At 41.5% G+C, this 16,085-nt stretch overlaps 1 protein-coding gene across 1 annotated transcript; it reads left to right on the top strand.

Annotated features, from left to right (window-relative positions):
- Nucleotides 1–10,154: 10,154 nt before the first annotated feature.
- On the top strand, nt 10,155–14,166 carry LOC114430714 (uncharacterized). The gene is made up of 3 exons (XM_028398679.1): nt 10,155–10,288; nt 10,491–13,989; nt 14,118–14,166. The coding sequence occupies exons 2-3, from the start codon at nt 10,706–10,708 to the stop codon at nt 14,164–14,166; spliced, it is 3,333 nt and encodes a 1,110-aa protein (XP_028254480.1). The 5' UTR covers nt 10,155–10,288; nt 10,491–10,705.
- Nucleotides 14,167–16,085: the final 1,919 nt, after the last annotated feature.

The following is a 16,085-nucleotide window of genomic DNA, read 5'->3' as shown; positions in this document are numbered from 1 at the left end:
CTCCACCTGGTTCAGTTGGGTTTGTTTTGTTAGTGTTAAAGCAATAATAAACCTGTATTTATTAAACATATAAAACTATAGAAACATATTTATAAACAATACATTAATATTTTCAAAGAAATTAAGCTGTGGCAGCAGCACAAAATATATACAACAAAAAACTCTTACACACACACACACCTAGAAGCAGATCACAGTGAAGATGAGTCTGATGGCGGACTGCAGGAGTCACCGCCTGTACCGTTCCTGGAGCAGCAGAGTTTTTTAGTGTTATCATTCCATAGGTCATCATGCTTTTACACATAATAAACCTATACTTATTAAAGCTATTTATAAATGATATTATGTATTTATTGTAAAACATTTATTATAGTTTTCTGTTAAATATTCCTCGGTGTCAGTTTGATATTACATCCTTGAACCAACCAAGTTATTATATTATGATAAATAAATGTCCATGAGATGGACCATTATTTATATTGAAGAGTTAATCGTGTGTATTATTACACTGCATCTTAAAATCTTATATTTATTTCAGAAGAGACTGATTATTCTGTGCATCAGACAGAGTGATGAGGAGGGAGGGGACTTTTTAGACTTGTGTTCATTTAGTAATGATAACACACTGATTCTACATCTTTCATCATCTACATCAGTAAGCAGCAGCTGTACAATGACACACACCTGCTGTCAGGGTTTCAGGTTTGAGCCAGGGCTTTTGTGTTGAAGTTGGTTTGTGTTACTTCCTGTTTTATTTTGGTATTTCCTGTTAAGTTCTGTATCACTGACTCTCCTCTCGTTTCAGGTGTCTTGACTTCCCCCTCCTTGTGTTCTCCCTCCTCCTCCTGGTGATTACCTGATCCTCCCTCATGTGTCACACCTGTATTAATGTATTAATAAAGACTCTGCTCAGAGCACTGCACCGCATTCTGCGCCTGTGTCCTCTTTTTCGCTAAGCCCTGACACCTGCACTGCTTCCTGAACCAAAGTGTAACCAAAGTACCTAAATATTCTCCACTAACTAATGCAAATATGCTGCTTATGAGCTGACATATTTGTATGGAACATATACATACTGTTACTGCAAATATGAAGCGTCGACATACTGTATTTACAGTCCATTATAAAATGTGTATGTACATATATACAATAAATGTCTCTGAATAATCTTTTTGATGTTGTAACAGTATAGTCAGCCTGTCACCATGGTAACAGCAGAGGAGACCTCAAAAATCACTTTGAACTGTGGCGTGAACTGAGAGCCTGGCGTGCGGAAACGATTCGGAATTAGAAAATTCTGAATACAAGTTTGATAGAGCAGCATCTAATGAGCGTTTTAAGACTAAAATGGAGTCTGTAGCTTGAAATTTGTAGGAGGAGATACATTTGGCAGATGACACCGAAATTGCCTAATATTTGAAAAACTACAATTTTTTAAAAAATCTTGAAGTTGACCCGGAATGTCCTCTGTGAGATGAACAACAGATAAGCAACAGCAATCAAACTAAAAAGAAGAAGAAAGAGGGTGAAAACAAGAGTTTGATTGCCTAGCAACAGCAAGTTGCCTAGCAACGGCAGTCAAACTAAAAAGATGAAAGAGGGTGAATAACAAGATTGCCTAGCAACAGCAGTGAGTGTTTTATTACATCTGAATGGCTGCTGCGGAGTCTCTGAGAGCTTTTATCAGCGAGCGGCTAACTGCTGCTGCTGCTGAAATATTGGGAGTGTTTGAACAAACTATCGTCCAGTACGAGGGAGAGCTGGACCGTCAGCGCAAACTGCTGGATCTGCTCCTGAAGCCTGAGATCAAGCTACACAGAACAGGTATGTAAACATGACAATGTCACTGAACAACAACGGCTCTGTGTGAAAAGAGTGACATTCAGCACATAGTGTTTCTGACAGGAGGACACTGACTTCATGACTTGAAGCTACAGATGTGTCCCTCCAGCTGTTCTGTCTCTGCTTTAGCTCCTCAGAGCTCTGTGCTTTGTTTATTTACTGTTGAAAACTACGGAGCAGCTGCTGTTATTTCTCTGTTAGCATCAGAGATGCACCGATTGATCGGCCATGACCGGCGTCCGCACATCAGACTGAGATATGCTGATTTTATGCCGGTCAAATGCACTCGTGCGCCACATGATCTGTCGTGTCACAACCGTTAGTTTAGCTTAGCTTAGCTTATTTCAATCTATCCAAGTGAGCAAAACGGCACGCGCTCTATATCCACTGGTGGAAGTGTGCTCACCTGTATGTGCGCATGTGTCTGCGTCCTATGTGCAGACTGTGTGAAGTTACATTAATCAGTGAATTAGTTAATGATTTGCTGCCTGTCAAATAAGATAAATAACATAAGGCTGTTTAGTTTGTTTAATTAGTTAGCAGCACAAACATGTTCATCTCTCCGGTTTCAGACTGCATGGTCTCCTAAATATACACATTGTGCTTCTGATCAACAGTAATCTGTTAATCTGTTAATCTCGGTATTATTTGTCTGTGCTTAATGCTAACTAGGAATGCCGATTCTGATTTCCAGTTTTTGATTGAGTTTGACCTGCTGTTGATTTTAGCTGATTACGATTTCATTTTTTCAAACCACTTTACAGTAGAGCTGCCGGACCCGAGCCTGTGTGCCCCAGTGTGGGCTTCACACACTAATAACTCTACTGTAATTGTTATAAAACAGACCATACACATCATGAAAGTGCAGTTATGGAACAACATATTGCAAACTTACCAGTGTTTCCCCTGCCATTATATATGGGAGCAGCTATTTTCTATATATCAGCATTAAATTAAAATGGGCTCCAGCCACAATAAATTACATTTGCATGCTTGTTTGCTGGTGGCGTTTTTAAAATTCACTGCAGCTGTCGGCACACAGCGGCCTGATGCGCACACACGCTGATACATTGACATCAAAGTTTAGTGTTTTTTTTTCTCACACACACTTATTTGCTGAGGCTCGCCCTGTGCGTTTTATTTTTATTAATTGCCCCGTCAGTATTTCTCTGATATTTAGTTTGAATTTTTTTTTAGGAGTGGCAGCCTCCGTTCTGCTCGGCGTGTCGTTTTTGTCTCTGCATGCTTGCTCATTTCTCCGCTGCAGAGGAGTTCCGCCCCCCGACACACACACACAGGTGTGCTCACACACGTGAGTGTGCACACGTGTGAGACTGCCGCGTGTTAATCAGCATTTCCATTTGTGCTCGCTGTGAATACTCAGCTCACATGAAGTACTTGGAGTTTCTTTCTTTCTTTTTGCTAGTTGAATGGAACACATGTTCACAGTAGCTGCCCTCACCGTAAACAAGCTGCGCACACGCCTGACTCCTGGACATGTGTCTGTGTGAGGAGCCAGTGAACAACTTATTTTCATGTTAAAGCAGCTGGACATATTTTATTTAATTTCTATTCACAATAGATTTGTTATACTAGCCTACATAAATGTCATTGTCTGTACTGTATCCCCAATACAGCAAATCACTCCAATAGGAGCAGCTAAACATCTTCAAGGAACTCTAACATTTCCAGTTGTCCTGCTTCAAGCTTTTCAAAGGAGATGACCTGGATGAATCATTGAGGTTCAGCTTTTGACAAATGAGCTACTATCATGGAGATCACATAAACTCTCTGTTTTCTTCTGTCCCTTTGCCCTGCAGATCTCCCTCAACAACACAGTTCACAAGTGGAGGATGTTCTGGCTGACCAGCAGCTCTGTAACCAGAAGAAGAACTCCATTCTGGACCAGGAGGAACCAGAACCTCCACAGGTTAAAGAGGAACAGCAGGAAGTCTGCACCAGTCATGAAGGAGAGCAGCATGTACTGAAAGAGGAGACTGATCCCTCTATAGTAACTGCTACTTATGATGGACCAGAACCAAACCATGACATGGTTCTCTCTCACAACGCTCCTCAAGGTAAAACGTCTCTAAAATGACAAACTTGTGGAAAATATTGTCCATAACCAGATTAAAAGTGTTTTTTTCTTTGTCAGAACCTGAAAGGTTTATTATTATTTCTGTTTATTAGAACTTTAATGTTGGTTTAGGTCGTTTGGTTGTTCCAGGGTTTAGATCTTTCCATCAACACATTAGTCAGGGCTCTTGAGAGCAGGTATGGACTGGCCATCTGGCATACCGGGCAATGCCCAGTGGACCGGAACACATTTTTGGGTTGGGGATGGCATAATGTAATCAAAGGTTAGGGCTGAAACAAACCAGTATTTTGGTACTCAGATACTCGCCGATTATTTTTGCGATTATTCAAGTACTCGGATCACGCGTAAATGTCATAGTTTTCCCATAGAAACAGCTGCAGCGTCAATGCTTCAGTCTAGGGCTGGGCGATAAAAATGATAACGATAATTATCGTGATATAACTTTTTTCAATAACAATATGACAAAAGTTCGATAATGCTCAATAAATGTGTACACGTTGTGTGACGCTGCACATACGCATTGCATGCTGGGCTCTCGATTGCTACATGTGGAGCTGTACCGTCACTGTGAGGAGCTGTGACTTGGAGGAGTGGTGAGAGAAAAATTAACGGCACAGACAACGTGGAAGGAAAGGTCACAAAACGTCTATAGTGTGGAGATATTTTGGCTATTTTGTTTTTGTTTGTTTAAATTATACCTAAAGCACTTAGACCTTGCACATGCAGCCACGCTACTTGTGTTTTATAATATTGCCCCTCCGGAGTCGACAAAAGCATGTTTTACAAAGTCGCCAACGGTTCAACTTTAGGCTGTCTATTAGTATACTCCGCCATGTCTCTGTCTTGTTTACAGGCTGTGTCTATGGGAAAGTCAGTGTCCAATCGGACGATAGAACAAGATCACAAGGTGCTCAAACTCCAATTGTAGAGCTTTCTGCTCTCACATGGTATATCAAAGATGGTTGATTCGACAGGAGATGTATCACCCCTGACTAGCTGGGTCGTCTACACGGCTGAAAAGCAGCTCTGAATGCAATAATAGACGTGTAGCCAACCGTTATCTCAGCTGGAATGTCATCAAAGTCAATAGAGCGAATCGCACATTTTTTACTTATAGTGTAATAAATTTGTATGGGTTATGGTTCTACATTTTAGTACAAAGATATAGATTGTAATATTGATTTTATGGAGATTTTATTAAGAGATATACACCTTAGTTTTTTGAAGAATTGGTCATGTCATGTTTTGACAAATAAAGAGAAGCTTAACACCACAATTAACCATCTGGTTTCTACAAACTGTTCTCCTCTAAATGTGAAATAAATATAGATTTTACATATCGTGTTACATATCGATATCGACTGATATGGAAATAAATGATCATGATACATTTTTTGCCATATCACTCAGTCCGCGACCTCCTCCATACCCGGCACCAAAGCCGTGTGTCTATGTGTCCGACCTGCAAACTGCTCGCTTGCGTTTCGAACCCAGGACCTCTTGAACCCAAAACACTGATCATCCCGCTGCGCCACAAGAGAATCATTCTCAATGATGTCACTAACGAGTCGTCGAATGCTAAATTGGTTATCAATGCATTTTGCGTTCGAATATTACTCGAGTACTCGAGTAATCGTTGCAGCCCTAAAAAAAGTACATCATAGATATTTTCTATCAACCACAATGGTATTTGAGATGTTAGTAATAGTATTAAATAACAACGTTGGTGATACAGCAGTATACCAAAGGGGTACTGGGAAACTCACTCTAAGCTTGAACTTGAGAGCTCTGCTTTGTGTCCATTTGTCTCTCCAGTTCTCCCTCAACAACATGACTGTAAGGAGGAAGAGATCCTGTCTGACCAGCAGCTCTGTAACCAGGAAAAAAAATCCAGTCTGGACCATTTTGAACCGACTGTCATCCAATACAAAGAAGAGATCAACCATCAGGACCCACTGCTGACACCTGAGATAAAGTTACACAGAGCAGGTATGTGAAACTGCAAACAAGCAGTGAATCCAGTGACTCATGCAGGATCCTACTCAGTTCTGTGCAACGTTTATATTAAGCTCAATGATCAAAACTGTGAAACATGTTTTCTTGTTTCTTCTAACCCTTTAGATCTCACTCAACAACACAATTTTAAGGAGAAAGAGCTGATTCTAGCTGACCAGCAGCTCTGTAACCAGAACAGGAACAGCAGCCTGGATTGGGAGGAACCAGAACTCCCACAGGTTAGAAAGGAACCGCATGTTCTCTGCAGCAGTCATGAGGAAGAGCAGCATGAACTGAGAGAGGAGACTGAGCCCTCTATATTGACTGTTGCTAATGAAAGGAACTATATTGAAATAGAACCAAGCTGTGACAGGATTGTCTCTCACAACTCTCCTCCGGGAAAAAAATCTGTAAAATGTAAACCTGGTAGAAAAGGTGAGAAGCCATTTTCTTGCAGCACATGTGGCAAATGGTTTTGTCGAAATCATGATTTAACTATTCGCATGAGAACCCACACAGGTGAGAAACCATATTTTTGCAAAACATGTGGCAGGTGTTTTAGTCAACATAGCAATTTAACTATTCACATGAGAACCCACACAGGTGAGAAACCACATTCTTGCAAAACATGTGGCAAATGCTTTTGTCGAAATCATGATTTAACTATTCACATGAGAACCCACACAGGTGAGAAACCACATTCTTGCAAAACATGTGGCAGGTGTTTTAGTCAACATAGCCATTTAACTACTCACATGAGAACCCACACAGGTGAGAAACCACATTCTTGCAAAACATGTGGCAGGTGTTTTAGTCGATATAGCCATTTAACTATTCACATGAGAACCCACACAGGTGAGAAACCACATTCTTGCAGAACATGTGGGAAATGTTTTACTCAAAATGGTAGTTTAACTGCCCACATGAGAACCCACATAGGTGAGAAACCATTTTCTTGCAAAACATGTGGCAAATGTTTCAGTCAAAAAAGTAAATTAACTTTCCATATGAGAACTCACAGATGAGAAGCCATTTTCTTGCAAATTATGGTGGAAATGTTTTAGACAAAATAGTGCAAAATAGTGTTTTAACTGTCCACAAGAGAACCCACACAAATAAGTCAAGTGTTTGCCAAACAGGTTGACAAACTGAGCCATTTGTTTAATGTTCCTTGGTAGGTTTTATTTCTGTGTACTATTGAATGTGAACTGACAGCTGACACTGAGATCTGTCATGTTGATTTGTGTGTATGTCGAAAAAACTTTTTTTTTTTTATGCAACAGGTTCAATGAATTTGTTTCCTGAATGAATTGTTAAACAATTTCTTTAAAACTATACCAGCTGTCTCTCAGAATGTGATGGAGGTAAAGCATGCTGGGACATGTTCAATCAATTGTACTGCGTTTCTGCAGTATCATTTCCTTAACATAGCATGTAACACTTAAGGCTGTTCCATACTCCGCGAGACAAAGAGCGGAGAACGCACTCCACGGGTGGTAAGAGATACAAAAAAAAGGTCTTTTCCGCACTGAGGTACCATACTCCGCGAGACGTGTGTGTGCAGAACTCCTCATACGGCCCGCCCACTAAACTATAAGGAAAGACTTTACTGAGTTTTTTAACACACCACAAGGACGTGTGCCATGGCAAGAGGGCATTATACAGAGAGGGTGCCTGCAACAGCGTGAGATGTCCGGCGATGAGTTGTGAAAATGCGACATTAAAAGTAACAATAGCAAAGATTCAGTGTTTGTGCCTTTATGACCACATTTGCACATCTACTGTGTTCCAATGTGCCTGCGATACTTCAAACTGTCCGGTGATGAGCTGTGAAGATGCGACATTAAAAGTAACAATAGCAAAGATATACAGACATTGTTAACGAGCCTATTATGCCCGGGTATGTAGGAGTATATAGAATGGTAATAACAGTCACCATCTGGTATGTGTGTGCTGTCTGGAGTTATTGGTGACAAATCACCCTGACTTGCCTTTCTTTCTTTCTTTTATTGCTCATCATGCAAAACCGGTATGGTCTTCCCAACGGGAAATCTGTCATTTTTATAGTGTGCACACTATTTCTTTTTCTTTTCCTAACTCTTTGAGTTATTTTATATTTTTGTACCAACCAGACAAATGATCTTGTCATTTGTAATAATATAAGAGTGGCTACTCAACTGTTCCTCTTGTGTCTGCCTCATTATTGCTGCTCAGCACAGTGGCTCCTGTCCAATTTGGTTTCTTCTGATTCTGGTCCAGATTTCATCATTATTATACTGTAATTCACTTTTATACTGGTAAAACTGGTTACACATGACGTGTTAACTGCATTGATTTTGAGAAGAATTACTGCAGAGTGGTTACCCTGTTCCACAGTCATCAGAACTGTGCAAAAAAATCCACATTAGTATAATATGTAATACATTAATACAGCAGGGCCGTGGGTTATTATTTAATATCCAAAAAAATAATTACAAATAATTTGGGGGGGGGGGGGGGGGTAGTTAAATTATACTCAGCTTCACTCGTGGCTTCGAGTGAACGCAGACTAGATGAAGGAGGCGGAGTGACGTGACAGAAGCCTGAAAGACTCCACGAGGACAGAGAAATCTGTTCGTGTTCCTGAGGTGGCAGAAATAAGAACAAGATCCGTTTGGACCGGACTTTTCATACTTACTAAAGTAGAGCAGGTAGGTGTCTGGTGATGTGAGGTAGCTGAATATCTGTAGGGAGCACAGACCGCTCTGTAAACACCAGAGGAAATGCACTGAAGAGTCATAATAAAGATTCAGTGCTAACTGGCTGTGTAGCATCGCTGCCCTTGTTGGTTTTAGCAAATCTAACCTGCAGTAATTGCCATGTTTGATGATGTTATGTATTTATTCTTGCTGTAACAGCACTGACGCTTATTACTTCTCTGGTGCACAGAGCAGGAAGAGAGTGACAGCCAGCCGATAGTTCCTTTCAGGGTCCGCCAGGAGGCCTGCATGATGTGTTTAGCGTCTTATCGCTTCCACAAATGATTAATATTCTCCCTTTTGATGCGACACTGTCTACAATTTTGCCTGGTGTCAGTGTTTTGCAGCCAGTCACGTCAATACGATAGATAGCGCATGTTGAGTTTAACTGACCACACGTCCGATGTTCCCTGAAGGCACCATGGCCGAGCTAAGGCCTCAGCCCAGAGCGCGCTCTGCCTCAGCATCATTGTCATGCTGTCACTCAGCAGGCCACACCCATGTCCCACCCCCTGCAAAATTGGAGTCAAAACCTCAAAGGTGAAAAAAGGAGAGGCGAAAGCGCAAAAAAGATTTGAACCTGAAAAGTAAATCTGAAGCTGAAAAAAAGATTTGAACCTGAAAAGTAAATCTGAAGCTGAAAAAAAGATTTGAACCTGAAAAGTAAATCTGAAGCTGAAAAAAAGATCTGAACCTGAAGAAACAAGATGTGAAACTGTAAAAAATTAAGATTTGAATCTGAAAAAAAACTCTGAAACTTAAAAAATAAAATGGTAAATATGAAAATAATGATTGACATGAAACCTGAAAATAAACTATTTATTCAAAAGAATTTCAAAGTTGATTCCAAAAACATTTTGAACTGAAAAAAATCAACATCAAAACATAAATTTTCAGTTTCAAATTTTAGTGTTTGAATGAATTTTATTTTTTCAGGTTAACAAAACTTATGACCCCGATTTGGCTCCATAGTCACGCCCCCTCCCTGAACATGACCGGCTCGTTATCGTCACTCATTCAGGTCAACAGCAACAACAGGTCAACAGCCCTTCACCGTCTCTGATTGGTTCAGACCATGATATGAGCCTGATGTGTGTCTGTTGTTGGACACAGGGAGAGTCACAGAGAATGTATTTCCCTCTAACAGCGGGTCGCACCGGCACGAACTCAGATATTTTTTCCCCATCGGGTGACATTGCAAAGAGGAAAATAAATATTCATGGAACTTTCTGGAGTCAAAGCTTGAATCACAATAAAATTGAATACCTCATGAAATGGGGATTAAGACTTTTCAATATTTTTTAAGGGCCTTCAGTTTCCCACAGTTAATTCATCAACTTTTAATACTTTTTAAGACCCTGCGGACACCCTGACTTCAAATGTCACTTTGTATGAAACTGAAACTTTTATGTTGTTCTGCCTCACTAAGAGGCTTTATTTTAAGGTAATTGAGGTAATATAGTGACACCTATTGGCCTTTCGGTGTAACGACATGCAGTAGTAGGGGATTTCCACAGCAGGCACGGTGCACTTCTCATTGGTAGAGCAGACAGCGACAAATGATCATGCTACTGTGGAATATCTGTTTCATTGATGCCTGAGACAGTATTTGTCTGTAAGTACAGCAAAGTTTTATCTTTAAGTATATTAAATAATGTACTGTTGTTTTGAGTTAAGCTAGGAGCTTAAGCTAAGATGGATGACTTAGCATTTTTCTTCTCTCTTTTTAAATGTTCATTTGATGTTTAAGTTATGTTAACATGGTTAAGACAGTGTTTTAGCATACTAATTTGGATTGTTGTATGTTCTGTTTACAGTTTTACAAGTAATGTGAGCATATCCACATGACCAACAATAAAACAAGAAAAGTCACGCCTTGTTTTTATTGGAGGACTTGTTAGCTATCTGTCTAGCTCTGAACTGGTACTCACTGCGAGGACAGAATAGTAAAAAGACAAGAGCGCAGTAGGCACAATTCAACAAGATATCACAGAAACTATTCATTATTGAGTCTGTCAATGGGAAAGTGAAAATGCCACTGCCAACCTTGATCGAATGTGATGCAATTCCTGATGATCGGAGAGAGATTCCATCACCAGAAGTAGCACTTCATCATCCTCACCTACAACAAGTTGCAAATAAAATCCCCCCGGTAGACCCAGATGCCCCCATACTCTTGCTCCTAGGAAGAGATATCCTGCAAGCGCACAAGGTTAGGGAGCAAATCAATGGACCACACAATACACCCTATGCACAACGGTTGGATTTAGGATGGGTTATTGTTGGTGATGCTTGTCTGGGAACAGTTCATAAACCCTTCAGAGTTAATGTGACAAAAACACATGTGCTCCATAACGGCCGCACATCATTTCTCAGCTCGTGTCCAAACACACTATTGGTCAAGGAGTCTTCAACATCTCATCCTAACTGTACGTCCACTTTTCCTTCTCAACAAAGCATAGATAAGTTAGGTTCAACAGTTTTCAACAGGACCAAGCATGATGAGAAACCAGCGCTATCAAGGGATGATCAGATGTTTCTCAATATAATGGAAAAGGAAGTGTATCAAGACGAAGAAAACAGCTGGGTGGCTCCATTGCCATTTCGCTCTCCCAGACAGCCTCTTCCTAGTAATAGAGAGCAAGCTATGAAGCGTCTTTTGTCTCTTAAGAGAACTCTGGACAAAAAACCTGAAATGAAGAGTCAATATATTGACTTTATGCAGAAAATGCTGGACAACGATCATGCAGAACTTGCTCCTCCATTAGAGGAAAACAAAGAACACTGGTACTTGCCATCATTTGGTGTTTATCACCCTCAAAAACCTGACGAGCTGCGAATAGTGTTTGATTCAAGTGCTGAATATGAAGGAGTGTCCTTGAACAAAGTTCTGTTGAGTGGACCTGACTTAAATAACACACTTATAGGGGTGCTGATGCGTTTCAGAAAGGAACCTGTAGCATTTACAGCTGATGTACAACAAATGTTTTATTGTTTTGTTGTAAAGGAAGAGCACAGAGATTATCTCAGGTTTCTTTGGTACAAGAACAATGATCCCAGCAAGAGCGTGTGTGACTACAGGATGAAAGTCCATGTATTTGGAAATAGTCCCTCACCAGCAGTGGCTATTTACTGCATGAGACGTGCTGCAGAAGAGGGTGAGAAAGAACATGGATTCGATGCCAAACAGTTTATTGTGAGACATTTTTATGTTGACGATGGGCTTGCATCCTCACCCACCCAGAAAGAAGCTGTTGACATCTTGACAGAAGCACAAAAGATGTTAGCTGAATCCAACTTGAAACTACACAAAATAGCATCCAACTGTCCTGAAGTTATGGAGGCTTTCCCTGCTGAAGAACGAGCCAAGGATCTCAAAGACTTAGACCTACGACTAGATTATCTTCCCTTACAGCGTAGCCTTGGAGTCCTATGGGATCTTGAAACAGACAGTTTTACATTCCAGGTGCAGTCAGAGGACAGACCATTCACTCGCAGAGGTGTTTTAGCAACTGTTAACAGTTTGTATGATCCTTCAGGCTTTGTGGCACCTATTACAATGCAGGGAAAAGCACTTTTTCGTGGACTAGCAGCTGTTCAAACAGACTGGGATGAACCTCTCCCTTCAGAAAAACAAGAGGAGTGGAACAAGTGGAAAGAGTCATTAAAGAACCTCAAAAAGCTACAGATACCAAGGTGCTATGTCCCATTTTCACACTCTTTTGCCCAGAGAAGAGAGCTGTGTATCTTTTGTGATGCATCCACAATGGCAATCGCAGCTGTGGCCTACTTGAGGGCTGTTGACAGTGAAGGTCAGTGCCATGTAGGATTCATTATGGGCAAGTCAAAACTAGCTCCAAAACCTGCACACACTGTTCCACGACTGGAGTTATGTGCTGCAGTACTGTCTGTGGAACTGTATGAGTTAGTCAGAGATGAGATGGACATTGAGATGGATGCTGTCAGGTTCTACACTGATAGTAAGATAGTCCTTGGATATATACACAACTCCACCAGAAGGTTCCACACATATGTTGCAAACCGAGTGATTCGTATCCACCAATCTACTCATCCTGAACAGTGGCACTACATATCCTCAAAGGATAATCCAGCAGATAATGCTACCAGACCTATTCCTGCTTCTGACCTTCCATCCACTAACTGGTTTCATGGACCAGAGTTTTTGACACAGCCTAATGTGGAGCCATCACAGTCAGATACTTTTGAACTTGTGGAACCAGACTCAGATGCAGAAATACAACCAGATGTTAAAGCGCTAGCCACTAATACTTCAGAACCCCAGCTGAAGTCTCATCGGTTTGAAAGATTTTCTGATTGGATGAAGTTATGCCGCACCATTGCATCGCTCATTCGTGTAGCAGGTTCATTCAAAAAGACATCTGCACAGACAAACTGTCGTCGATGGAAATGTTACGGAACAGGATGTTCTGTAAGTGAACTCTCCCGTGCAAAACAAGTGATTATTGCCACAGTTCAGCATGAGGTCTTCAAGGAAGAATACAAATGCATCAAAACACAACACGCATTGCCAAGGCATAGCTGTTTAAAAAGGCTGAATCCTCTGATTGATGAAAATGGCCTACTGCGGATTGGAGGACGCTTGGCACCTGCAGATCTGACAAGAGAAGAAAAGCACCCAGTTATCATTCCTCATGGCCACCATATTGCCACCTTGATGGTCAGATACTATCACGAGAAGGTAGCACATCAAGGTCGTCACATAACTGAGGGTGCTATCAGAGCGGCAGGCTTGTGGATCACGGGGAGCAAACGTCTGGTATCATCCATTCTATACAAGTGTGTGATCTGTCGCAAATTAAGGGGAGCACTACAAGTCCAAAAGATGTCAGACTTACCGGCTGACAGGCTGTCTCAAATGCCACCGTTCACCAATGTGGGATTAGATGTTTTTGGTCCATGGATGGTGGTGACACGTCGCACAAGAGGTGGCTGTGCAGAAAACAAACGCTGGGCGGTGCTTTTCACCTGTATGTCGACAAGGGCAGTGCATATCGAGGTCATTGAATCAATGTCAACATCCAGCTTCATCAATGCACTAAGAAGATTTTTCGCTGTCCGTGGTCCTGCAAAGCTTCTCCGCTCTGACAGGGGAACCAATTTTGTGGGTGCTTCCAAAGAGTTAGGAATCCACTACAATGATGCATCGCTCACCAACTACCTTCAAGACAAAGGCTGCTCATGGGAATTCAATCCCCCACATTCTTCACACATGGGCGGTTCATGGGAAAGACTCATTGGTATTGCCAGACGGATTCTGGATGCAATACTTCTCCAGTCTGCAAACACTCGACTCACACATGAAGTGTTGAGTACATTCATGGCAGAAGTTATGGCAATAATGAATGCCAGGCCATTAGTGCCAGTGTCTACTGATCCAGATGTGCCAACTGTTCTCACTCCAGCTATGCTGCTAACCCAAAAGACAAGTGCATTAACAGCACCTGCAGGTGATTTCTCTACCACAAACCTTCACACAAAACAATGGAAACAGGTTCAGTGTCTTGCAGATACTTTCTGGAAATCCTGGAAAAGAGAATACCTTGTCACACTACAACACCGCAGAAAATGGACAGACGACAAACCAAACATCGCTGTTGGAGATGTTGTTATGCTCAGAGAGAGTCAAGCCCACAGAAATGACTGGCCTGTGGGGCGAGTTCTAAAGACATTTCCTGGCAGGGACAACAAAGTTCGTAAAGCAGAAGTAAAGACTATGAAAGATGGAACTGTTAAGAGCTTTTTGAGACCAGTTACAGAGATGGTAGTACTTGTCTCAGATGGACAGTAAAGAAAAGGATCTGACTTTGATGTTCTGTAATGTTATTCTGTTTAGTGGTACAAAAGTATTGAACCAGGCGGGGAGTGTTCTGCCTCACTAAGAGGCTTTATTTTAAGGTAATTGAGGTAATATAGTGACACCTATTGGCCTTTCGGTGTAACGACATGCAGTAGTAGGGGATTTCCACAGCAGGCACGGTGCACTTCTCATTGGTAGAGCAGACAGCGACAAATGATCATGCTACTGTGGAATATCTGTTTCATTGATGCCTGAGACAGTATTTGTCTGTAAGTACAGCAAAGTTTTATCTTTAAGTATATTAAATAATGTACTGTTGTTTTGAGTTAAGCTAGGAGCTTAAGCTAAGATGGATGACTTAGCATTTTTCTTCTCTCTTTTTAAATGTTCATTTGATGTTTAAGTTATGTTAACATGGTTAAGACAGTGTTTTAGCATACTAATTTGGATTGTTGTATGTTCTGTTTACAGTTTTACAAGTAATGTGAGCATATCCACATGACCAACAATAAAACAAGAAAAGTCACGCCTTGTTTTTATTGGAGGACTTGTTAGCTATCTGTCTAGCTCTGAACTGGTACTCACTGCGAGGACAGAATATATGTATTTTATTGTGTCAGCCTGAAACCATTCAACCATGTAGTGTGGTCGAACGAGACTACACTAGTGTGCATGTGCATGGAGATTCAAATCCCAAACAATCCATGAACCAATAACACACACCGCAATTCATTTTATTCACCACATAATTTTAGTTATGAGTTTTAAACCAGCTTTTAGCTTTTAATAAAAAGGAATTCCATGTATTTATTGTACATATGTAATGCATTTGGTGTGAGGTGTATGGTGGGGTAAGTGTAAAATGGAGGGAGAAGGAGAGGCAGCAGCTGTTTAAGCTATTTAATTTTGAATGAATGTGTGCACTTCCACCTCCTTCTCAAGCCTCCTTCTTGCTGCTACACACCAAGCTTTCCGCCCAAACAGGGGACTTGAACCCTGGACCCTCAGATTAAAAGTCTGATGCTCTACCGACTGAGCTATCCGGGCTCTACATGTTGTTTCAGAGACTAATTCTGTGCGGACAGGTTAACTGAAACAGAGAGCAATCATTAAGGATGAACTTCCTGTGTGTGCAGAACATTGACAGTAAAAACTATGGACAGAGCTTCCGTGACATCACCCGTTTGTTTCTGAAGAGCCGTTCTGAGGCTCGGTGGGAGGTTCCAGGACGTTGATGACCGCCGCCATGTTGGCAGCGTCATGTCCACCAAAACTCCAAATATGGACAAAAAGGGAGAGCACGAGCGGGGTTTAGGGGGGCGGGCGATCGTGGAAGCAGGAAACTCACGTTGTGATACGTCAACTGTCTGTCACTCAAAGCAGCAACGCCCATAATTAGGCGTAATTTTAAGTCAAAATACCCCCCCCACCCCCCCCCCCCCCCCCCCCCCCCACCCCCGTACAATTGACACTAGAAGAAGATAATGATCAGGGACGTCTATCTGAAACAGCCAGTCCTTGCTACATCCATCCCAGCGGTGCCTCCAAAATGTTATGCCTGAAAAGGGAAGAG

The sequence above is a fragment of the Parambassis ranga genome, unplaced genomic scaffold, assembly GCF_900634625.1.
Source record: "Parambassis ranga unplaced genomic scaffold, fParRan2.1 scaffold_27_arrow_ctg1, whole genome shotgun sequence".
Lineage (NCBI taxonomy): Eukaryota > Metazoa > Chordata > Actinopteri > Ambassidae > Parambassis > Parambassis ranga.
The sequence above is the reverse complement of the archived record's forward strand: the minus strand, read 5'-3'. Positions and strand labels throughout refer to the sequence as shown.

What these genes read in the sequence shown, in the direction of transcription:
- LOC114430714 (XM_028398679.1), top strand. Translation starts at nt 10,706, where the DNA reads ATGCCACTGCCAACCTTGATCGAATGTGATGCAATTCCTGATGATCGG. An exon ending in CTGGATGCAATACTTCTCCA is followed by an intron (nt 13,990 to 14,117) that starts GTCTGCAAACAC and finishes TTCTCACTCCAG; the next exon opens with CTATGCTGCTAACCCAAAAG.